At 40.1% G+C, this 26,623-nt stretch overlaps 1 protein-coding gene across 2 annotated transcripts in view; it reads right to left on the bottom strand.

Moving 5' to 3' along the window:
* Positions 1 to 4,079: 4,079 nt before the first annotated feature.
* Positions 4,080 to 26,623, bottom strand: part of nkx2.2a (NK2 homeobox 2a) — a 36,231-nt gene continuing 13,687 nt past the window's right edge. Inside the window, exons 2-3 of one of the 2 annotated variants that reach the window (XM_078278306.1) lie at positions 5,757 to 6,080; positions 4,080 to 5,057 (exon numbers count right to left, since the gene is read on the bottom strand). In XM_078278306.1, the coding sequence (XP_078134432.1) occupies positions 4,504 to 5,057; positions 5,757 to 6,080 (878 nt within the window). In that variant the 3' untranslated portion in view covers positions 4,080 to 4,503. Of the gene's footprint in view, positions 5,058 to 5,756; positions 6,081 to 26,623 lie in introns of those variants that run through there. The other variant, XM_078278307.1, reaches the window with a different exon arrangement.

The raw sequence follows: 26,623 nt of genomic DNA, 5'->3' as shown, positions 1-26,623 counted from the left end.
AGTCTACATAGTGCAGGACGTGATAGACATGTAAATAATACAAGTGAGTAGATTCTAGGTACCAAGTATAAGATTATAAGTCATTTGGTTTTGGTTTTAAATAAAGCAATCAGACTCCACTGATCCTTTGTTTCACTTAGAAGTTCTTCAAGGGGATATTTGTTGTCATGTTTAGTTAGAGATGATGCCTTTCACAAAAGAAAAGAAATAACAGTGATACGGATGCAGTTTTTATATATATTGCTGAGGACTCAAAGTCTTCTTTGTTGTGAAGGACACTATTGAGCTGGGACTTTCCTTGGAAAACCTCACTTCAGCTCCATTGTTCACTTTCACTGATGTGAATTAATCTGCACCATATTTGTCCCCCTATGCTATTGCGCCACACCGTGGAAATACCCAGCCCCTCTCTCTCTCTCTCTCTCTCTCTCTCTCTCTCTCTCTCTCTCTCTCTCTCTCTCGGTTGGAAATGGAAACAGTGCTAAATGCCTGCGGACTGTTTACGTTGAGTCTAGTTCGTTGTTGAGAGCGATATGATTATGCTCTTAAGATCCAGAACAATGTAATAATTTAATTTAATTTAAAAATACGGTCAATTAGTAAGCTGGGATGTCTGTTCATCAAAAAAAAAACACGTTCATTTCAGCAGTTTCAGTGTCATTGAGTGGCCGTCATTTGCAGTGCTGGAGTTAGATGAAGTTGGGCTGTTGGACATGTGCAGGTAAACGCTGCATGACGCCAACTAAAGACCTCTGCTTCCATCTTGTGGCAGCTTGGCGCAACACTTCCTCCTCTGCCTCCACCACCCTCCCTTCCTCCCTCCTTACCCACCATCACTCCCTCTCTCTTTAATATCGGCACTGTGGCGAATCTAATCTGGATCTCCTTTAAGGCAATAAAACCCAGATAGCTTCCTTTAAATGAAAAGCACCGCTTATTACAGCTTTGAAATCCTCGTTTATTTGGCGATGTGCACGATAGAAAAATGATTCATGTCGAGGTTCAAATGGGCAGGATGACGGAGATCCATGGTGTCCCAAGTGCATATTTCCTCAAGTATTGTATTCCAAGGTATATAATAGTGTTATCCACACAGGTTGAACTATGCTGCACGCCAAGATGTTTGTTTTAATGTCGCCTGTTTTATCCCTTCAAGCAGCCAAAAGCAATTTCCGATAAATCTGACCCTGTTGCTGAGCTGGTAGAGGGGTGGTGTAATTTTCTGGTGCGTTAATGACAAAATACGGTTGCGAAGCGAAAATTGTTCACCGTAAAAGTTTACCATAAAGGCTCTTACACAAAGTGATATTTTTTTATTTTGCCGCTGTTTAGGCGCAAACACAACAGAGCGTGACTGTGTGCACAATTCCATTTTTTTGGGGGGTTGACCTAAAAATGTGTTTAAATCTAAAATAAATTTGGGGACAAACAGGCTCAGAATGCTTTAGATTTTAAGGGGGTTGCTTTGTAAAATGTATAATAAAATACAATAGATATATAAATATAAATGCATAATAAAATATGACATTTAGAAATAAAGGAGCCATTTTCATGGCTTAAGTTCAGTTTTTCCAACGGCAGTCACTCTTGGCGCATTAGTCCACTAAACACCTGCCAGTATCACCAGTTTTTGGTTCCCATGAAAAAAACATCTGCATCCTACAGCACCACTTTCAGATCATCGAACTGAACTGATAATGAAATTAGAATGCAAATGGAAGCTTCAACATTTACCTCTTAGATTAATTAACCTTTCTATTGGCATATCCTGTAAATGTTACCATCTTGAAAAGCGTCTTTGTATAGGCTAATGTACAGCAAAATACAGGAAAGGTTTTGCGAAATCCAATCTTTAGAATGTTCGCAGCAGCTCGGTTTTACACCTGATGCGGAAATCCATAAAACAGACTCTAAAGGGGGCAAATTCTATTTTAGAAACAGGCCTACGCATACCAGCGGGACTCAAAGCAAATAAGGAAGAACACTGTCTGGTATTAAAAATAGTTTTTTTTTGCGCTGTGACGAGCGACTTTTTTTGGACAGACAATAATCCGCCTTTCACTCTGGAGAACGGGGGAGAGAGGGGAAAGAGAAATGAGAAGGCTGTTGTTGGCATAGCTCTATCAAGGAAGAAGGACTCCCTGTTATCTGTGAATGGGGCTTCTTTTCTTTCTTTTTTACCAGAATAGATATAGCACGAATTTTTAATTCGTTTTTCTTTGAGAGACAACAATGCTTTATTTGAAAGCTTGATACAATTTGGGGTTTGTGAGAGATCCTTTTCTCCTTGTCCGAGCCCAGCTGCCCATATGGGATACAACGTGTGCAGCAAAGATCACAATGGCACCAAGTGACAGGCAGGACAAAAAGCCCAAGGATACATCTCCCTGACTCTGAACAGCACCAAGAAACTCTGTCAGTCTCTCTATCTACACTGTCTGCAGCCCCTCTCCTGCTGCTGCTGCTTCTGCTGCTCGTTAACATGCACGCCTCTAACATCCAGCAAAACCAGGCCGGGGCTTTTGTCTCTACTGTTGTGTCGTGTACTGTATTATGCAATGATAGAGTCACAAAACTGTCTCATCACAGAGGCAAAATCTGGAAGCAAAGAGCCACGCAAAGGTCTACATTTTTCTATGAGGTTTTAAATATTAGTCTTAAATCCCATTTGTTCCGTTTTTTTGTTGTTGTTTTTTTAAGAAGCCAGAATATCAACCACAACAATCCAATCACAGCCAGTCCTTCATCACCACCTCTGGCAATATACTTCATAATTTTCATATCATATCGTATTTCTCCTCACACTTCATATGCTATAGGCGATGATTGGCACGATATAAGCAACGCGTAATTTCTTGTTTATCCACAAATACATCAAAAACGAAAAAATATAAGCAAACTGCTGATTTATTTGACCTACACGCTCAACCAGTGTTGAAACACAAAACCTCTCTGTCCGGGACAAATTGAGTCTGCGTCGCCCACAAAAGCAGTAGCCCCTTGAGACTCAATTCTGTAAATAATTAGCAAATCTGCCCAATTTGGCTGTTTGTTCAGTGATGATAGGGGCGACTCTAACATCTGTTGTGGGATTTCTGTCATGATGCATAGATTTTTCTACTAGGTTATCATATTTACCCAAGATATTGACTGGATCTGATAATCCGCAGTGCGCTACGGATCACTGGGGAGCCATTTGTGCTTGTTTTGGTTTCACTTTAAAGAAGATGGTGACTATTAGAGTAAAGTATAGTTGAACGTGGAATGTCATTGCTAACACGTTATATGATCATATGAAAAGTAACTTTATTAGGCGGTTAAAGCCCCTCTAAGCCGTGCGTATTTTAGTTGACCGTTGGCCGTGGTTAAACAAAGAAGACTGGTGACTCATTGATTATTCCTGCTCTATTTGCAGTTTAGCGCTTAACAAGATAACAAAACATTTATTGCATTAAAACGATTTTCCCCCCACAGTCTGCCACTTTATGCCCAAGGCCGGGAGTGGGAATGCTGACAAAAAGGAGAGCTTTTGACTCAAAGGCTTCTTATGTGAAGAAGCCCTCTTATACTAAGTGAGTGGATTTTAGTCCCATTTCACAAGTGACTTTAGGCTCTTTATTAGTGAGGTGTTCGGATTGGGAAAAAATATTCTCCGGATTAAATTTGCCTAAAAAGAAAGAACTGAAGTGCGCTAGAGATTTATTCCCAGAGTCAAGCTCCATTCTGTCCCACAATATAGTGTTTAGCTCCTCGCCTTTCATTGTGATGTTTAGATGTCTTTTCAGAGATGATCAAATCGAATATGGACACTTATATAAACCAAACCCTCTTTTCAAAAACACAGCATTTTATTTTAAAATCCTTATAAAAAATGTGGGATATTTAGCCAACACCGCGCGGCTAGACTGTTATTTACATATGTGTAGTCACAACGTTTTGCCAAAAATCACTCCCCCGTTGTTTTTAAAATGTGTAAATATATAGAGGCCAATCTTCAGCTTTAAGCTCCCTAAAGCTCTCTAGGTTGCAAACATTTGCCACAAAATATTTACAGGAAATAAAAACAAAAGGAAAATAGCTGCAAAGTTGCCAGTGTTTATTCATGGCCATAAATATTTTTTCGGTCCATAAAAGAAGCAAGAAATTAAAATTTCTATAATTATAAAGTGGTTCGTACGTGCTGATAATAACACGAAGGGACAAAAGAAAAAAAAAAGAGAAAAACATCTCTACAACCAACACACAACATACTTTACAAAAGAATTCACAAGAAGAGCATTGACATTCTCAATAAAATCTATAAGGGAGAGGTTCGGACCCAGTTCTCTTAACGAAAACATGTAAACACGGCGCACACATGAGCCCCGAATAAAAATGGTAGTATATATATATGAGTCAAGCTGCAAAAATGAAAAGTCTTTTGTTTTTTGCGTTTTATTTTTTTTCTTTGCTTTGTGGTGAAACTCCCTACCGTGCCTCCAAGCCAAGTCTCTATAATTTCTCTCACCAAGTCCACTGTTGCGTTTGCACCAAGTGATGTGCTGGGAACTGTGGCGTGGCCGCGGCGCTGTACTGCGCGTTATACTGCATGTGTTGGAGTGACTGGGCACTATAAGCCGAGAAGGGGATCCCGGCCTGAAAAGTGGCCGCCAAGTCCTGAGCTTTAAGAGTGTGACAAGGCTTTCCATCCCTGACTAAGACGGGCACGGCCACCCGCCTGGGAGAAGGGAGATGGGTCACTTCCATACCTTTCTCGGCCCGGGCTCTCTTCATCTTATACCGGTGGTTCTGGAACCAGATCTTCACCTGGGTCGGGGTGAGGCGAATCAGGCTGGCCAGGTGCTCCCTCTCCGGGGCGGACAGGTACCTCTGCTGCCTGAAGCGACGCTCCAGCTCGTAGGTTTGCGCCTTGGAAAACAACACCCTCCTTTTCCGTTTCTTGCCGGAGTCGCTGCCGCCGCTGCTGGAAGTTTCCTTGTCGTTGTCCGGCGATTCATCGTCCGCGGACGGCTCCGGGGACTTGGCCGAGTCCTGAGAGCTGGCGGATAGACCGTGCACTGCGGCAAGAAACGGGAGAAACACTGTCAAAATGTTATGTTGTAAAGTTCCCAGAGACATTTATCATAAGTACAAGCCATCTATTCAGCAATCAAAACTTTGGGTGCATTGGCAAACAATGGTGCTGCTGCGTAACAAGAAAAATAACCTGATCGAGCACTTGTCAAAACAGGATTACACAGATAACATTTTTTAAGACAGAAAAATGGCTAAATAATAAAACACCGGGACATTTTGGCTAATTTGAACTCGTTAGTGTAATTCTTAAAGTGGAAAGCTAAAAAAAAAAAATCTTCAACCCAAATCTCCACAAGCAGAACGAGTCAGTGAAGCATTAAAAGATGCATTGTCTGCCTGTAAATCCCCACATAATGCAGTCTTATATTTCACACCGTGCTTATACTCCGAATAACTTACAGCCCCCTTGTTTTTCCACGGTGCTTTATCGATCACATTCTTACAATGCAAAGTGCGTTGAGCCTAAACACTGCATGCATTTGTTGAGCTGTAAACGCCTCAAAACGAGCGCAGCAGTGCACGGTGCATAAAAATGAATGCTGCACGCCACCCAGGGGCATCGTTCGGATGGAATAGGAGTCTGCATGCCATCAATTATGGCTTAATGTAACCGCATAGCTTATAAATATCACAGAAGTCATTATCAACAAGATCAACAAGGATTCTTAGACTCTACTTACATGAATATTGAATACTGTCCGTAGTAGCAAGCCATCGTGTGTAAGGATTGTCACTACTGTCATAAAAGGGGTTCTTTAAAGGTAGATTAGGAACATTTTCTAGAGGACTTTGCACCAAAACTCCAGTGTTTTTTGTCGTGGACGTGGTCTCCGATCCCTCCGTGTCTTCCTCCGCTCCGGTGATAGATCCTTCTTCGTCATTTGTGTCAGGAAGGTCCAAAATGTCCTTTACAGAAAAGCCCGTCTTTGTGTTGGTCAACGACATATTCTGGTGGGGGGAAATATGCAGGGAAAAGTTGCTGCACCAGCTTTTCGGACAATCCGCTGTTTAGGAAGAAAAGAAAGCAGAGGCGATGTTTCAGGAAAAATAGGACGAGTAAGAGTCGCTCTACGCTGAAGTACAGTCAAAGCAGCCACTGTGGATAACCATTACCTAAGCAAGTAGCAGTGGATTCAGTGTCTGTAAGTCCAGGAAGAATGCCAAAGTGGCTGAAGTGCTATATGTGGCTCATGGATACTGTGCTACTGCTGGGTGCTAGAGGGAAATAAGCCATTACCTTGTCCGATCAGTCCATATAAGGTTGGTCTCAACACATGAACCTGCAGTGTAAAAGCATTAAAACACGCGAAAGGTTGGCCACGTGTGGGCGGGTCTTAGGAGTCAAGTGGATGAAGACAGTGTTTGCAGATGTGAAATTGTGGGTTTTGGGGAGATCCGAGCCTCTACCATTGGTGCTTCAGAGCATGATGAGTGGTATAACGTGTCAATTAATTACAAAGACGGGGAGGGCCTTTTTTTACACCATATTTACATACAAAGAACCTCCAAGTAGCTTCATACTCACGATACTTAAAAATCCCGTTTAAACAAATTGCTCCCACGGAAGCTTTTGCCTTTTACTTTCCTCAACAATATATTCATGCATAAAAAAAACTGCATTTTGGGGTATTTCTTTTTTTTTTTTTTAGCGATGGGAACCACGAGGATGAACGGCAATTGTTCAAATATTCGGGGATAATTTATGTAAACCTTTTGTGTCAATATTTTTGCCAGGGCTTAAGGACAAGAGGCTGTGTTGAAACTGAAGCAGGACTCTGTTTGTTTGAAAGCGCTAAGCAAGTATTTAAGACAGTAGGCCTATCCAAATGGGACACTGATAATAAAGCCAACAATAACAATACCTGTAATGATTATACCTTTAATAAAAAATAACAGAAATAATATTATTAATAATGATAAAATAATAATAATAATGATAATGGTGATAACATATGTCTAATAGCAGAAATCTAGAGGCTTATCGTAAAAAAACCAATAGGCCTACATCAGTGTTTTCTCAGTTTATGTATACATATTTCTGCATACTTTATAATGCAATTACACTATTACAAATTTAAAAATCGTTTGCATTTTCCCTCAATTAATCTCCTCAGCTTCATCCTGGCAGCGCATCCTAATATTTGTTTTCTGCGTGTGTAGAGCCCCCTCTAAAGTGCTCCATCTTGCTTTTTCTGTGGAAATCCGAGTACCATTGTTGGTTACTTTATTTTCCTCCCCTTCAAGACTTTCCCTTTCGTTCTCCTCCCTCTGCCTCCTATCCAGTATGTGATGTGGGTGACAATGTTTCACGTTTTTTAGCAAGTCCTCTGCGCATCCTGGGTGGTCGGACCCGGGCAAACACAAATACAAACCGATTGCTAAGCTGCAGACAATGGGGGAAATGTAGACAAATGTCCGGCTCCTGTTGGAAGCTTTTGTCCGGTCGCAGTTTTTGCATTTATTTCAGGGGCGAAATAATAGATGATTGACGCCCCGTGCACAATGCTTTCTAACTGTTTGGAATAAATCTGAGGTTGTTCCTAGTTGTCATGGCATTCAACTGCTTTCAATGGACTATCTCTTCATTCAATTCCTGGATCCTTCCACAATGTTAGAAAAAGTCCTTCATCTCAGCACACACACACACACACACACACACACACACACACACACACACACACACACACACACACACACACACACACACACACACACACACACACAGTCTGTCTCCATGAAGGAAAGCCAGGAATTATTGTGTCTTCTAGTTTCTTGTAGTTCCACAGATTGTTGAATTGAAATTAAATTAAATTGATTGAATTGACACTTTCTAAATTATTTTATGATTATTATGATATCGTTTTTTCCATAGTAGTATAATCGTATTATTGTGCAATACAATTTAATATTGAACATATTTACCTAAACTACCATTGCATCATTTCCAGATTGTCTCTGGAACACAGTTTCTAAGGTTTCTGGTCCATATAGAAGTGCAGCTGACATATACAGGCCTGAGGTAAATATTTCACCAGACTGGCAGAATTAATCACAAGTCTCAACCTCCCACAAAGGCTCCATTGAGCAGCGCGGGCTATATGGACAAACTGAAGCAGCGCCTGAGCTTCTCTAAGGGAGAGAGAGGTTACTGACCTGATCCACCAAGTAATGCTGCACAGCTAAATCCGACATATGGAGGGACATCCAGCCCGCAGCAGACACCCAGAGAGCTTTACGCACCGCGGAGGAATGGCCCAGGCTGTAGCCTCTATGCGCATCTCATCAGGAGACTGACTTGGCCCATGCAGGACATTATTTCACTGAGACTTATTTAGTGCCTCAAAAGTGTGTGGAGCTAAATCAGTGTGTGTTAGAGCACGCATGCTTATCACCCGTGTCATTCTGCTTTGTTTTTTCTGCGTGTGGCACAGTGACAAGGGGGAAGTCACAGTAGGATTGGTAACGGCACTGGGCTGCAGACTGTGGTCAGTTGCTGGGGATGTACTATTTGATCAATTGAGCCGAGGGTTTCGGCAAGAAGAGGTAAATGTGCACAGGCTAAGTGGACGTACTCCACTTGGAGAGCCTATCGCTCTCTGTTTACCTGTTTACTTTCACAGGTAGTTCAAACAGGCCGCTTGCCTTTTCACTCTGACTGTAGCCAGTGTGCAGACTGTTTTTGCAGAGCGGGACAAGGACCAGCACCGGGAAATGTTCACAGTCCAGTAAATCTGCTCAGGATGCTTTCAGGATGCAATTATGTACAATTACGCAAAATGACATCAGTGTAAAAATACATGACACATTTTGAGACTAATATTTACAGGATGGATATTGTGTCATAATATTAATACTCATAATTATTAAGAATACTAATAACAGTGTTGCTATTATAATTTTTGATGTAATATCGAGTTCTATTATTTGTGTCATTATTAGCTCTTTATTGGTGTTGTTCTTGTAATTATTAAGTTGTAAAATATGAACTATTCCGTTTAACAAACTTAAAAAGTTGAAACATTGTTGCAAATATGTTTCCACTGCTTTTCCCTCCCGGTGGGTAAATCATCCTCAATCCTGTGAAACGTGCGTGTGTGTGTGTGTGTGTGTGTGTGTGTGTGTGTGTGTGTGTGTGTGTGTGTGTGTGTGTGTGTGTGTGTGTGCGTGTTGGGGGTGTTAAACCAGAGAGCAGGGCCTCTGAGCTGCAGATGCATCAGGATTTAAAGGACAATACGGGGCGCAGGGCTGGTGCTTCCCATCACCCGCTTATTTGAGTTCAGTTGGCACTTAATCTTCGCATCTGACTCTAAAACGATACATTGAAATAGTATTTCTTATCTGACTTTTGTGCATAAAACTGCATAGTGCATAGCCTGCACAAGACAAACCTTTTTATGTGATCATTGCTGTTATAATTATGCTATCACCAGTTTCGCCAGTGCTCCCATTTTAATATTATAAGCAACAGAGCTGACTGGCTCATTATTAAAGCTCGTTACATTTTCTTCTGATCCCAGCTTTGCAATCAAACGAACAGCAGAATGGACTCATCCAAAAACAATTAATTTTTCGGATGAACCCCCGAAAACGGGCCCCGTCTGATTAATTATAATTCCCTCCTAAAAATGCATGCCCACGATTGTTCCCAAATAAGTGAAGAAAGAGCTTTTTATATTCTTGATTAAATAAATCTTTCGATTGAATGCACAAATAAGAATGCCGCAGGAGAATCCATAATAATGTTGATCATTCCCTCCTTTAATCGCTGAATTTCAGCGTGTTTGGATGCCTCAGGCAGGGAGTTAGTCTTTGATAAAGGTAACCCCTTCTGCCTCAGGGTGCCCATGATAAATGTACAGAGTGACAAGACCGATTTCCTCCCTCTATGATTAAAAGCCTATGTATGATATGCAGGTAAAGCGGGTCCGGTTTATTTATTATGGGGGCTAAGCCATAGCCCGGGGAGACTTGGCTTCAGGGTAGAAATCTTTTTCTTTTTTTTTCTTTTTACGGAAAACCAGCCACCTTTCCCTCCCGGGCAAAAGTCTTTATTCGTCTCCTTTCCTCTAATGATTAAACATGTCACGGCGAGATTATAGCAGTGCGCCCATGCCCCGAGGAGATGCCTTCATTTGTTAAACCACCAGTTTATTTGTAACGCTGAATTTCATGCCACGCTGTGCCATTCGCCTTAATCTTTTTCTGTGTAAGACGAATTGCTAAAAAGGGGTTTATTATTTTTTAATCACTTCCTATTTCAGTATCGCACTGACATTGGCAGGGAGGAGGGAGAAATGGCTTGAGTCTCTGGGACTTCTTCAGATAAATCCCAAAAAAAGGAGGACACTATTATTTTTAAATGTGTAGACAATTTGTATGAATAAATAACAGATATAAATAAATAAATCATCCTCTCCAGGAAAACCTGATCTGCCCCGTTCTAGATGACACAAGTACAGACAACTTGTCCTCCTTGTTGGGCAGCCTGTGTGTGAGTGCAGTAATAACATTAACAGCTGTTGACATCTGTAGAGCTCTAGCGGTCTCTACCGGCACGTTTAAGAAACAACAGGGGGTTCTTATTGTGTGCACCCATTTAGACAACTTCTATTAGCCAATAATGTTACGAATATATTGGGCATTTGATTAGACACATGTTGTGATATAAGGAATACTAATTGTTTTTGACTTAGGTTATCTTCATCCATGTCCATCCTACATTAAGACACACGTTCTTCAGTACATTATGTGTAACCATTCATGGAGGGGGTGTGTTATCTATCATGTGTTATTTTTTGTGTTGGCTGTTGGAGAAGCCAATCTTCTCACTACAGCTTCTCAGAACAAACATAGTTTACAATTTTCCTTTTACATATTTCCAAATAATAAGGACATTGTTTCTCCTGATTGAGCTCGGACATGAAGGTGCAGGCCACGCTCACATGTACAGTCACAACGATAATGTCTAACTAGAAGCCCACGTGAGTGTGTAATGATCATTTATTACTTCAGGCTAAAAACGCACAGGCCTAACAGTCTGAATACGCATCATATTTTAAACACAGTTCAAAGACCATTCTACACTAAGGACTAAGATGCGGGCTGATGCGCTTAACATTGCAGCAAAAGAAAATAAGCAGTGTCTATTAGGTTGTAAAAACAGAAAGTACTGTATGTAAACTGACTGGAGCATCGAGTGCGCTTACCTAGACAGGAGGGGGCTGAATGTGTTGCCAGCGTTAAGACAGCGCGCAGAGTTAATGAAATATCTCCAAATGGGAGTCAGGAGTGCGTGCAGAGATAAGCCTGATGTGGTTTATATACCCAGAAAGCAAGTGCTCCTCTTCTCATATTGTCCAAGAGCGTTTGCATAGCTGGCCAAGTGGCTTTGCTCTTGCTGACTGGCTAACATTGCATGGTGTTTGCTTTCCCCTTGCTATGACGTGAGACAAAATATTGGCCATATGTTCATCGGCAATAAATTGGTCTTGAGCGCAAACACAGCTCCCTGCGGACGGTCCTTTTAACCCTGCACAGCTAGTTTCCACTCTTTAGGATGTTTTTGGAACACGAAACTAACTGCTGTATAATGTAGATGAGTGATACTGTTGCAACAGCCTGTTTAAGACATAATTGTACGCCTATGGAAGAGCTGCTGGTTGAGCTTTATACTGCGACCTATTATTCCTCACACAGGGCTCTCTAATAAATCGCTTGGTAACCAAGAAGCAGCGCTGCCCAAAGAGCAGATGTGGCATGTTATCCACGCCACAGTTGCGTTTACATTAGATACACTGATCCAATGATTGATAACCAAGGTCACAGTAATTGACAATGATTCGAGACCCGGGCATCTCCCATGAGGCAGACTACTAACACATACTGTTTGCTACATAGATCCACGTGTCGACACCAGTAACTATGTGAGATGAGGCCAAAGGAGAAAATGTCATTAGTAGCGCATACAGGCAGTCAGAAAATAACAGCTATAAATTCCAAAATATCTGCTCAGAAATAGTAGGCCTAATGATTATTATTATTATTATTATTATTGTTATTGTTATTGTTATTGTTATTGTTATTATTATTATTGTTATTATTGTTATTATTATCATTATTATTATTATTATTATTATTATTATTGTTATTATGTTCATGTATGTATACGCATTTAGCTACATAGATCTGTCTTAAAGCCCCACACAAAAAATAGCAACATATTTTAAACGTGTCTGCGTTAGGATACTACAACTACCACGTAATACATTGCTTTCCATATTGTTAAATCTAGAGTAGAATACAATAATTAAAAACGTGTGTCATGTATAGTCAACTTGAATCATGTAGTACTAGTAATTACTAACTGAATCATCTTAATTTAGCATTTATAGGTAAAATAGGCTATAATAATATATAGCCTATACGTATTTATAAGTAAATCAGTAATAATTTTGTGACACTTTGGCTCAAAATAAGAGGCTACAGGTTACGTACACTATACTGTAATATGGGGAATATGTGTTTGTGAGTGTAAAATTACAAATCCATTTCTTATTTTCCACTAACTGGTTGAACACAAAATAACAATGTGTTATTTTATGCAGTAGCTTTATAAAAGTGTCTTTAGCACTGTCTATTTGCACCTGTTGCACACTCACTGGCAACATTTCCCTGTATAGAAAACACCCTCTCCTGTATCAAAGGTTATAAGAATATCTGGTTGGTGTGAAGATGATGACAGAACTTGTTGAGGAAGAAAGCAATATGAGCCAAACAACAGTTGTGCTATTATGACACATTGGTGTGTGTGTGTGTGTGTGTGTGTGTGTGTGGGGGGTAACTTAAATCAAGACAATGATTTTATTGTGGGCAGTCTGGAATCTATGCGTGATAATAATAATAGCGTTGCCTAGTAGTGCAGGAGCGGCCATCAATCAATAGCGAATACATTACTGATGGGTTTTGTGCAGGGCCACTTTGCTGATGAAAGACAGAGATTATCCTCCCTGCCATCGCTGCGTTCAAGAGTATCGCTAAGACTCTAAGAATACAAATAAATAAATTGGCCTCATACCTCGTTTGAAATTCCACATTTAGGCAAAGTAGTTAGTTAAAGTTGGAATGTATTCATGAGGTGCAGACCAATGAGAAGAAAAAAAAGCTTCCCACTCAGCCGCTCTGTGAATACCCTTGTGCTGTTTGAGATTTGCCACAAGTGCTCTGGGTGCTAAATACAAGGTCTCCTGAAAAGGGATGGGTAAGATAGGCCCTGCCGGTCAAGCTATTATCAATCCCTGGCCTAAAGCTTGATGACTAAGATACTTCAGATGTAGTTAACGGCTGCGTAAGGGCACTGATGGCACGGCATTCTGAAATCAATCAGTTCAAGTTTTAATGTATCGACCACTCAAGGAGAACGAAGAGAGGGAGAGCTTCTCGACACACAAATGCCACAGAGTTGATTTTCATGGAAGATACACTTTGAAAAAAAGTTTGATTAGACCTAAGGGCTCACTTGTACTGGTTGAGACTCATACATGATGACAGCCAGTCCTATCAATGCGAAAGGCTTAGCAATTTTTCTTCACAAATACATGCACTTAGAGAGGTTTAGCATTTGATCACCAAGCCCTTAGTGTTAAGGCAAGTGAATGGGTGTTTTTAGCCCTTCAAGAGATGTGAAGCAAAGTGGAGGAGATGAGTTGTTTTCCAACAAAGTGCCCAGTTCTACACACCGGTGAATATTACCATTTCTTAAATGACAACGGTGCATTGTGAATTTGAGGAGCTCTGGAGTGTAGGGCTATCGGTCTTAACATTTTTGTCCTGTTATGTTACCTGCTGGAGGGAAAGAGAAGGGAGGGAACAAATAGTGTGACCGTGGTGAGCTGGTGAGTCAAAGTCTTAGCTGAGTGAAAAGTTATTTTAGAGCACTGATGAAATCTTTGTTATTTCCATCAAAATGTTAGATTTATGGGTTGGATGGAAGGATTTTGTGGTCATTACTTGACATGAATGATGTTGGGCTTGAATACCTTTTTAGCCCTTGTGGCATGTGGGTACAAAACAAACACCCTAGTCAAGGTCAGAGGCTTGAAAAGCTGTGAGCTTCATATAATAATGAAGAACTGACCCCAACAAATTCTTCACTTAACTATATGTCGACTAAGTCAGATACCATTAGAAAAGGCAGCTGATGTGGATGCAATAGCCACAACTGTGAGAGCAGGGACATACATAATGAAACTGGACTTCTCCCTCACACATTCAAAGTGTAAATTACTAATTGTAAGAAAGGGGCAAGATATAGTGTGAGGCTGCTTTCTTGTTCTGTAGCTGGATTTATGAAAGGAGCATTATATTGGTGTACGTCTATGTAATTAGCAAGAAGGTACCCTGACAGCATCAGTTCCACCACTGTGGACAACAGCCATTGTCCAAGGTAAAAGCAGAGGATTGCTATCAAATCACAGTTATGACCACTTCAACAGTAAAGCACTTTCTCTGTTGGAGAGGTTTTTGAGACGAGTAGAGAAGCAAATCATGTGGTAAATAAAACCTAGAAGTGAAGAGCAGCATGAAGGGTTGCAACAGTCTCTTAAGGTAGCCAGTGTTTATCTGCAGAACTCTATTTATTCCAGATTGAATTTAAAAAGAAAAAAATGAAGAAATGCAAAAAGCTTCCATCTTAAAACAATGAATCGTAACATGAATCAAGGACAGATCATTGCAAGATGGGCGAGTTCATCCTTGCCTTCACTCCAGCAGAACAAAGCCGCTTTGGAGCAAAGATTCAAAAGCTTTGCAAGGATACTGGCTGTTACCTTTAGCACTAGGTCAATAGTAAAGGAGGGAAGGAAGAATATAATTCTTGTATTTGAATAGTACTGCATTAACAAAACATGTTGAATTAAAAGAGAGATGTCTCATGGACATTTTTTAACAAATGTATCTTGCTGAAAAATACATGTAAAGAACCCTCTGGCAGAATCTTTTCAGATATAACCTTACTTTTTTACCAGGAGGACAAAATGATAGACACATTATTGTTAATAATGTGGTGTATTCGTCCTTTCTTTAGACACTCTGGAGATAGGAATCTCAACATGTTCTTCAAAGAGATACAAGTCACAGAAATAACAAGCAGGAAATATCACAATACAGTAGCCTGCGATGCTCAGTGACGTTTGGCTGTTCAGCCACTTTACCTGAACTTGCATGACAGAGGAACTGAATAGCATGTGGGTAGACAGTAGGGGGTGTTGAAATTAACCAGAATGATTCTGCATCGATGCAGTGACAGACAATAATCGATTATTGCCTACTGATGTTGCTTGTTGATTTTTCCGTTGGCTGCTTTTTTTGTTTTTGCCTTTTGTCTGTTGTCTGCTGTGTTCAGACTCCACTACATTCAGGAAGTGTCTTTTTTAAGAGCAGATGCAATAAAAAGGGGAGTTCATATATATCTGACTGCTTGAATTTGTTTGATGAAAACCATGTGTAGCAATTTATAATAATATTTAGGAGGTGATGCATCGTGATGCATCGTGATATCAAATTGTATCGAATCGTTGACAGGATCATCCTAATCAAATTGAATCGTGAGACCAGTGAAGATTCACACCCCTAGTAGGCAGTACATACACACTCTAACTCTGCCTGTAAGATGTAGGATTTTGGTTAACAATGATCTGCTAAGATGTTTGACAACATATTTAAAGATACTGTCGTGAAATCTGGATTAAAGATATAGAGGACACAGTGCTGTATCAATTCAGAGCTCCATTGAAAAATTGTCATTTGCAGTGAAAATCTTTGAATAATTTTTGAAATAATTCACATGCATCAACCTGGGGCCTTAAAATCAACCGTCAGTACTGAGAATGCAATTATGGATTGTTCTGTAAATTGAGTCGACAACGCTGGTAGTGACGACCAGAAATAGGTGTAGGAGGCAGATTTTTTTTTTTCCTGATAAGAGTTTGTGTCAAAAGCTAAAGCTACCTGAAAAAGGAGAATTGCTGCATGTAGTTGAGGTTGCTTGTTTCTCTGAATCACTGATAATGTTTTATTGAAGATTTAGCACATTTTTGCAGTGAATATTGCACCGTAAACAGGAGACTTTACAGAAGATGGACCAGTTAATGGGTCTTAATTTCCAAACACCGTCACTGCATCCAAAGGTTTTGCTTTGGCTGATGTTTTGGAGCACAATAAGACTTGAAAAACATAAGAGCTCACATGACATGCAATAAAGGTGATACGGCAACCACTGAAACCATTGTAGAAATATATTTTGTACAGTAAGAGCTAATTATTTGCAAAACTTCCTTCATTATCACTCAGTCTCTTGAAAACTGTGCCCAACTCACTTTAAGAATAGGAGAATACTTATCCACACTTACTCATTAATGAAACTGGGTATCCAACAGAATATTGTAATCAAAGTGAGATTAAATATTATCAATTTTTTAGTGCATTTTTGGACCAAGGCTGTCATGATGAAAAATAATTTCTATAAAAGATGACAAGTTATGGAAAAGCTTTAAAACACAATGTGAAAGTCTCTTAACCACCATCAAATGATTCTCAACTATTTGGCCTCTTCTTATAACACACCCTGGAAGTTTGAGGTTACATTTTCCACATTACTGTTGGTTTCACAATGCTGAGCAGGAATGCATTTTCTTTGCTTCAAATCACAGTAAAATAAGTAATTACATTAACAATGACCAGTCATTACATAGTGAAGGCCAAGCTTTGCTGTGACTAGGTGTGTGTGTGTGTGTGTGTGTGTGTGTGTGTGTGTGTGTGTGTGTGTGTGTGTGTGTGTGTGTGTGTGTGTGTGTGTGTGTGCAAGGAAAGTCCCTATTGGAGTACTGTGAACATCCCATCAGGATATGTAACCTAAACAGCACAATGGAGAGAAACAGAAGGGCTTAGGGGTATGAAACATTCACCTTGAACCAGGCTGCTCCTTGCAGACACAAGGATTACCCATCTGCACATTTTTGAAGCCTTTTGATTATCAATGTGTCCAAAATGAAAGGCGAAAAGAGAAAACACAATTTAGTAATTTTAATGGCTGTCTGCAGATGGGTTGCCAACGTATTTGGATAATTAACGTGTAGATATTTTCTTTATACTGGGCCCATGATGGCAATTAACATGTTTTGTGGAGAGGTGAAAACTTTTTTTCGAGACAATGAAGATGGATAGGAAATGCATTAGAGGAGGTCACGAAAATGGGCTTCTATTCTTTGCGCTAAAAGGATGCTTTTATAAGGTGATAGCAATTGAGGAATAAAACCCCAAGGGCAAATAAATGATAAAGAACTCATCCTTAATTGGCAATCTTTTTGGTTCATATAAATACCACTCAAAATGTCCCATCCACATTTCCATTGACTGCATGGCAAGTCTCTCTTGAATCAGAATTATGAAAGGCAAAAGGAGCCACAAGGCCGACAAAAAAGGACAACTCTATCTCTCAGCAAGCCAAAGGTTTACAAATTGCCCACTCTCTGTTAACCATGATACTGTGCAATTCAATGAGAACAGTAATTGCCTGATGATAGTTCAAAAAGATACATATATACAGCAGTTTTAGAGAAACCTTCCGTCTGGAAACTGAATAAATGTTCTGTCGCCTATTTGAATAAATTTGAATTCGAACATGAATAGGTGCCTACTGACTCAAAAAGGACAAGCTGCTAAACTCAGCACCAAGTTGGAAATCCACAATACACTATGTGATTGCCCTAAAATTATGGTAATATGTCAGAGTTTCAAATTGATTTCCATGGATGCCTTTTCAGACATTTGCTTCTTGACTCAATTTGGCTGTGCACACTTTGTTTATACAGCAGTTGTGGTGATGTTTGTGTGTAAGCCATGTGCCAGGCCTTTACCCTCTCTCTGTCGCCACCTAATGGCAGGAGTGTGTGTTCATTCCGAGCTCTGGAGTACAGCTGAGGAAAAGTGTGCACCAACACATCCTCCCTCTCTCCAGTAATTATGTCTTTTATGTAGGAGACACATACAGCTACTTTAACATTGGATATCCAGCCGTCCTAATGGCCCATTATTCAAATAAATGGGGGAAACACTGTGGGGTTGGTGACCCCCTCTGTGCGGCAGGGCCCTCCATCCAGGCACACCTGCTGAGACAAGGTAACGTTTATCACTGACACCTTCGCAGGACAGAAACAAAATGGCAGGCGGGGTCAGCGGTGAGGTGCACACTGGGCCTGTCATACTGCAAACATATCCATTTGGTACAGCTCGTCTCTTGTGGTTGCCAGGCTACTGCCTAATATATGGCAACTACGTCAGGAAAACAGAAGTAAGATGTTGACTTTGAGATGAGTACCTCTTCAAATTAAACAGCACCATCACATTGCATTCAAAATAACATTTCCAAAGGTCAACTTTAAATGGTCCCCATTTGGCAAAAAAAAATCCCTGTGTTCTTCAACTCACTAAATCGTCAAATTTGCATACCAGTTATGTTAGTTAGTGGCATTTAATTATTTATGTTTTAATTACACTGAATGAAGGGGATAATATCTCTGCACGGTAGTTTTGTGGTGTGTGTGCCCCTGTCGTCTGAACACTCGGAATTCTCCTTATTAAAGTACACAAAAAGATAATTATGTCCGGCTCTGTCTAAACATTGCCATGGTGCAACACTAGAGAATCATCGCTGAATTGGACACAGGAGAGGGTTAGACCTCTTATGATTAATGTGCTTGGTCACACACACTCAGGATTGGTAAAGGCATGTCAACTCCCTCTCTCTCCTGATCTCCTCTGGAGTCAAGGGTCGGCAAAATTGGTTTGATGGCACTGATTGTCGCATCAATCAGATTTATGATGTAATGAGCTCACCTATGGACTCCAGAGTGCTGAGCCTGCAGCTGAAGAAGACACACCCTCTTCCCCAAAACCACACGTCCGCATGAGTGCATCATTTTGGAATTAACAAAGGCACAGAGGGTTGTAGAACCCACATATATAGACCAATATTTTATGTTGCTATATGTATTATGTATGTAATGGTCATATATATATATATATATATATATATATATATATATATATATATATATATATACAGACAGGGTCAGTGATGGGAGGAAAGAAAACAGTGGGTCTACATTTACAAGGCTCATTCCCACCAGCTCTCCCACGAAACACCCATCACCTGGAAAGGCCTTGCTGAATAGAGTTGCTGATGTCATTGGAGAGATGGTATTGATTGACCAAGGGCCAGCAAAGGCCAATGCAATTAAGAGACAAAAAAAACATACAGCGTTAAAGACTGTGTAAATAAAGGGACTCTGCAGTATAGGGCCAGACAAAGGCCAGTACAGGGCCCATTCAGGAGCCCCTTGTTCACCATTGGCCTGGGGTCTTCTCCAAGGACTGATAATCTGGGTGGGAGGCCTGGGGGAGGTGGAAAAGAAGAGAGAGGCAGTGTGTGGGTGTCCGGAAGGATAAGGACAGAGGGTGTTGCTAGGCTGTCTCTGAGAAGTCGACGAGAGCTTACTGTCACTCACTGTGTCCGGAACTATTAGGTGATCACGGATGATCTGCATCTCAAGGAGGGGGCTGTTGAGAGGAAGAAGCTGTATTTTTATAGGCCTCTGTCTGGTTTGTTTTGCTTTCCTTATTACACACTTCCTTCCGCTTTCTTTCTCTCCCCTATCAGAGTATACTGCAGAGGGAATGATTTATAGCAAATTAGACCTTTTGATTTTTGATCTAATGCGTGATCAGTGTTGGGGAGTAACGGAATACATGTACCGGCGTTACGTATTCAGAATACAAATTATGAGTAACTGTATTCCGTTACAGTTACAATTTAAATAGTTGGTATTTAGAATACAGTTACATTGTTGAAATCAATAGATTACATGCCGATACTTCTCTTTTTCACCGGTTTATTCACTCTCGCAACTCCATGCATTTCCCAGAAGCCCCAATAGGAAAACTAAATAAGTAGCTATTTGCGTGATCACTGATAGAGTTAAAGATGGAGCCGGAACCGGCACAACAGAGCCAGGGCAGGAATGTGTTTCTATCTTGGAAATTCAAACAGCATTTCACATTAAAGAAAGAGAAGGGAGAACGAAATATAACTGTGCACTGCAGTGCAACTTCTGCTTGCCAGCAACCAACTTCCTTTCAGCGTCCGAATTACTCCACCTCCAACCTGAAGAAGCGTCTTAAAGTAAGTTATTTTTAGCCAAGGGTAGTCGTCTGCTGTAGTTTTACTGGTCACCTTGCTATTTTATAGTTGACGTGCGACTTAACATTCTCCTACATGCTGATTTACTAGCCCCAGAGCCGTTGAAAGACTAGCCCCGTTTGATATGTTAGCTAACGTTAGCTAAACTTAGCTCATGGTAGCTTAGACTTAGCTTAGATTTTTGTAGTATGCAGTTCGGGACTACAAATACAAAAATCTATCTGCTTGTTTAGGTACACATTCAGCCAGTTGGAACAGACGAACACACCAGAATAGGCCTGTTTAGTAAGCTGTATGTGATGGCCGCATTCCTACTTATAAAATGCAATTCAATGTGGAAGTAATCCAAGTATTCAGAATACGTTACTCAGATTGAGTAACGTAACAGAATACGTTACAAATTACATTTTTGGGCATGTATTCTGTACTCTGTAACGGAATACGTTTTGAAAGTATCCTTCCCAACACTGTGCGTGATTGAGTCAATCATTGTCCTTCATTATTTGTATCTGTAGATACATTATCTTCATTGTTATTTTTCTAAACCCTTTACAATGCGAACACATTGGGATATATCTTGTATGGGAGGTACTTTAGGGTTTATGAGAAGGTTAATCTAACAGTTTGGTAACATGCATTAATTAATTAATTAATTAATTAAGGAAACATAGGTTCAAAAAACTATTTGTGGAACATTGTCCACTGTTACACCTTGTGCATATACAGTAGAGATGGTATCTTAAAAAATGTTTGAGCAGGCTACAATAATATATGTTTCTCCAGACTGTATCCCCAAGAAAAAAGTCAAGAATCACCAAGAGTCTACAGCCATGCTAGTGGCTCTTTGAGGCTTTACTTTAAGCTTAATGCCAGCATGCTAACATGCACACAATGACGATGCTAACATTCTGATGTTTAGCAGGTATAATGTTCACCATGGTCAACATCAAAGTTTAGCGCTAGTGCTAGCATTTCCTAAGCAGCACTAAGAAGCACTAACTAGCAGCACTAAGAACCACTAATTAATAATAATTTATACTCTTTATTGAATTATTTATATTTCAATATATATTTATATTTATTTCATTACAAAGTACTGCTGAGGCTGATGGGAATTTCATTAGTTTAGCAGGTATTTGGTCAGAAACCAAAGTATTGGACAACTAATGCTGACCTGATTTTGACAAAATGTTTGTGCCAGACCTTCTAGTACATGTTGAGATATTTGTGAAAATAGATAAGTGAAAACTATAACCTGCTGGTAGCGCTTCAGAAAGTCAGGGGATCATTATAACCATTGTGATTCATCCCCTGGGCAACATGGGTGTATGTACCAAATTTCATGTCAATCCGTACAATAGCTGTAAAGATACTTTACTAAAAACCAGAGCGATGGACTGACCAACAGACTAACATCACCATCCCTACAGCCTGGGTTGATCAAACCATTTGATGGTATTTCCATTAACTGTTCCTTTTAAGGAACCTTTGATATATATTAAGTGAGAATCATGACCGGATGGACAGAAATAACCAGAATCTGTTGTGTTAGTGACACTTTGCAACCCACTGCCTCCTACTAATGGGATTGTAGCTTATATAAATGGCACACATGCCAAAACTATTAGTATTGTCCTAAATTATACTTTATGCAATATTCATTAATGAGTGTGTGGTCTGTGTCAATCTGTGTCAGTGTCAAAGGCAGTGCTCCCAAACACACAGCAGACTGCTCAACCCCTCTGTTTGATCCAGCTCTTCTTCTAGAAACAAACAAAACCGGTGGGGGGGTCACCTATTCCGATGTGCTTCCTTCTCACCATCTTCTGCCCCCGCTGATCTACGTGGAGGTAAAAACAATGGCCTCCACTTCATCTGTCTCCCAGGTGTCAGGGCAAACATGATCCTGAGATAATTTACCTCGCTTCTCATTTCTTGTTCATCAAATGAAGGCTAGTGTCTGCCTGTCTTAGTCTCATTTACATTTTCTCATTAGCTCTGCACTTTTATTATTCAAATTTGTATGTTGTCCAGAACAACGGATGGGCGGATAAATGGGAGATGTTGTCGCCCTTGCTCTCCATGTGCAACATGAGCAACGGGTAGTGTTTGAGGGTCTGTATATGTAGCTATCATAAGTCATCTGAGAATGGAGGCCGGCGTTGTTTCACTATTTCTTTATACGGCTGCATTGCCTTAAAACCCTCTGGAAATATCCCATTTAGAGTGCTCCACATGGATTATATTTGTAGTGAAGTGAGTATGACCTTATTTTCAATAGGAATGATACAAAACAGCTGTTGAACCCTTTTTCCGGAAAAGCACTAGTGACATCAGATGAGCATGCCAGTGTATAGAAATTGTGGCAGAAATTGTATGAGGAAAATTCAATGTCCCATCTCAGTGAATCAGTGAAAAGATCCTTACAGATATTACACATTCTCTGGTCTAGTTACAGCATATGGACTCTAGTCCTTGAGGTTTCACCACTTGACCAAGGTTTTTCATCATTCAGCAATGCAGCAGTTTCCTTTGAATGATATGTGTATACTGAATGTTTTCATCGCTGCAATTCAAGGATCCTGCAACATGAAGCAATCAACCATATTCAATTGCTAAATCAATTCTTGCACAACGAGCCTTGCTGATATGTACTAGCTGGTAATTTAGCTTTTGCTGCAGCTGTCAGTGTGTTACGGGTTTAAATTTCAGCAGCATAGTCCAAACATTAGCATGAACGATGCTGCTAGTCCATTCGGAGAACTATCTGGTAATGTATGCCGTGGAAGAAATCATATACTGTACATGCACTAAATCAAGAAGGTTACAGACAGCAAAATGCACCGAGAGTCAGCAGTGATGGAGAGGGAAACTGAGGATTTGATAGGTTCAATCTAAAAAGATGGGGAGCGATTAGATTGGGTGGGGGTGGGTGTCTGGAGACATGGGGGCAATATTCCCAGACGTCTTTGTACAATAAATATATTTTTAATTTGTGCTCTTTTATTAACCAGCAAAATCACTTCAAAATGAATAGCACATTATTAAGTCTTCTAGTGGCTCTTACTGTTCTTTATCATGAGTTTGTATCACTGTGCAATTCATCTCCAGCCATTCTTCACACTAAATATGTTTTATATGAGCCTTCATTTATCATGGCCTGTCAGCTCTTAACTGTATCATTATTCAGTCTAGAGTTATAAATTGGAATCATTAAACGTTTTTTCATATAATCTGATGCAATAACTGCTCCCCCTTTATTGGCTTGTGAAAAGAAAATAGTAAATACAATTGTCTGTCAAGATCTTTGGAGATTGCCGTCTCTCTCAGGCTGAAATGAAATTGGGCCAGCAGAGGAGACAGGATCAATGTCAGCAGATTTGTTAGACTTTCATCGTTGAGGGGACGGGGTTGAGCGGATGAAGAATGGAGAGAAAAGAAAGCTGACACTGCTGAACCCGATGAGAAATGTTGGCTTAGCTGTCAATATTTTTTTTCATACTGTGTCACATCAATCAAAGGTGTCTTTTCAACTTCTCAGTGCAGTTCCGCGCAGACATTCGTAATGGAGATATTACATTCCCTGATCTCAGCTAAATGTCTGGTTTCTGTAGCTTTTTGTCCGGAAACTGAGACATTTTCATGGAAGGAGGTGAAGTGATTAACAATGACAATGTGGGGTCAAATTTTTCATCACTTTAATCCTATTCTAATCAGAAGAGGACCTTGGCAGCATGAACCATTTCTGTGACTGCTACATACCAAATTGTAAAAAGTGGTTAAGCCCAAAGGTTTGGTATCTAAACAAGCTTTGTAGAATTATTTATATGACCAGAAGGATCCTTTTTATGACACAAACCCGTTTAAACATTTTTTTTAAATAACACACACTTACAGTTTAGCAAAATACAAATGAGAAAAGGTGGTAATTTACACAGTAACAAAATCCTAAAAGTGGTAGACTATTGCAGTTTAGCTCTTGAGAGAAGATGCCTGCTGTTTTGAGTCATTATTTTCTCTTTTCTCATTCCATAAAAAGATGGTAATAAAAGATGTTAAACCTACTCTGAAAAGGTGGGTAAGGACTGCCACCCTCTGGCAACCTTGCAGACTGAGCTCCCCTGTTGATGTTATGTTAATGGTTTGGGGTTATCCTAGCACATTTCCATTTCCAGCTTTGAGAGAATTACACAAACAAGTCTTATTTAAAGGATGTGAATATTCTTAGAAATTAGGTAAATGATAAAAAAATAAGTCAAAAGTATTGAAGAAGATCCTTGCTTGTACACAAAATGCACATACTGTTCTATGAGCCTATGCTGCCATCTACTGGATGATACACCAAAATGATGGTGTGTAATTTGAGATGAATCTCTGAAGCAACTGAGCCGCATTCAACGTCTCTGCTCTGAATTTGAACAGCAAGACACTGTTTAAAAAAAAAAATCAAACCTGAGCCCACAAGTGTTTTGTGCAACTTACTCAAACTTTTACCAATATACACACCACTCCCTAAAAACCCATCTTCCTTTATTTCCCAGTGCTAGAGCAACAAACGGCTTGTGCAGTTTGTATCACCACTGAGATACACATCTAAAAGGTGTAAAATCAAAAAAAAAAAGAAAAGAAAGTATTTTAATCACAAATGTATTCCTCTTAGACTTTTTCAGTTTTCTGAGTATCTTCTGAGACAAACACACTATCTGGGTTTCAGCATTAAGAGACATTAAAAACAGTGTCTTGCAATTGGAAGATCAAGTGAGCAACTTCCACTTGAGGCCAGACGATGGCGTGTCTGTACCAGGCAGCGCAGGCATGTACAAATGTGAGGTAGGGTTGTATGCAAATCTGAAATGAACAGCAAACTAACAGACCTGACCTGTATGACCTGGATGAGCTTCTGCAGCTCCACTGATATGGAGCGAGCTTCAATCAATTTCAGCAAAGTCAGAAGAGTATGATTTTAGTTTGTTGTTGCAAGGAAAGGTAAAGATTTAAGAAGCTCATTTCTGATCTGATCATCTGAAGGTAATCAATTTCCCATCAGGTCCTGCACTGATGAAGACGCAAAGTTGTTTTTCAAGTCCATCTGAAATAGTCCATTGTTTGCAAAAAGCCCAGAACTCCAGACCAGGACTATTTATTTACCCCTACTGGCCCGTGTTTCCACCTGCATGTTGAAGGTGTTTATATGTAAACTCCCCTTAAAGAGAGGCAGTTCACTCCAAGGTCTCTGTTCTGTCAATCTGGCGATAAAGCTCGGTCATGCTCTCTTTCCACTGTCTTTGCCCCCCATCTCTCTCTCTGTCTCTGTCTATCATACTACATCATCAACATCTGAGTGTGCTGTGTGAAGGAGCTGGAGCATTCTGGAAAATGACAACAAATTGCTCAGGGTGCTCCTCATGGGATGAACGAGCTAATACACAACTGTCAAGTGTTTTCTACAGAAACATGTCAAATCTGTAAAACTTCTACTGTAAATTGAAGTAGCAAAAGTAAAGTATCATATGATTATTTGGGGTCCGTCATGTTAGGTTACAACATGACAAATCAACCAGGAGGAATCTTTGAGTTTTGATTGGTCATAGTACATGTTATGATAAAGACAGAGGCAGCAGCTGTTGAGTAGCTGAGTTTAATGCTAATGGATAGAGCTAAAGAGAGTTTTACAACATACAAGGTATTCAGGTGGGACACTTAAAGGAAAATAAAGAACCTTGAAATAGCAAATGTGTGTAGCTGTGACTTTTAGTTTTTCTAACATTCTTAATCATGGAAGGGCTACACAGCTAGTCCAACTAGTTTGAACTTTAAAGACCAGAAAGGGTAACTGGATAAGTTAGTAGGAAGATCATTATCAAAATCGCTTCCCCCGTTAAAACTCCCTTTATGCTTCAGTCTGATATTACTGAAATTCCCAAATACATTTTGGTTCTTTGGCTTCTGCATCTGTTGAGGTTTGATTTAATCAGTGTCATTATTTCTTAAGTGCAGCTCTGCTTCCAACACTTCAGTCTGCATTTTGCGATTTTCTCAAGAGAAAAACGGGAAACTAAGCTTTAGTCTCAACAATGCTTTTCAACGATGATGACATGACCGACTGACTACGTGTTCTCAGTCACCTGTGACCCACGCCTCGTAAGACGTGTCATCACTTTGCACCATCTTGTCGACGCTATCGCAGCTATCTGCATTCTCTCTGAGAACTTGATATGACCCAGAGTGCTAAGTGAAGAAAAAAGTGGCGGGAATGTCTGTAAGTTTGTCAAGTTGCATAGAATTAAGGGAAAA

Source organism: Sander vitreus, chromosome 20, assembly GCF_031162955.1.
Source record: "Sander vitreus isolate 19-12246 chromosome 20, sanVit1, whole genome shotgun sequence".
Lineage (NCBI taxonomy): Eukaryota > Metazoa > Chordata > Actinopteri > Perciformes > Percidae > Sander > Sander vitreus.
The sequence above is the reverse complement of the archived record's forward strand: the minus strand, read 5'-3'. Positions and strand labels throughout refer to the sequence as shown.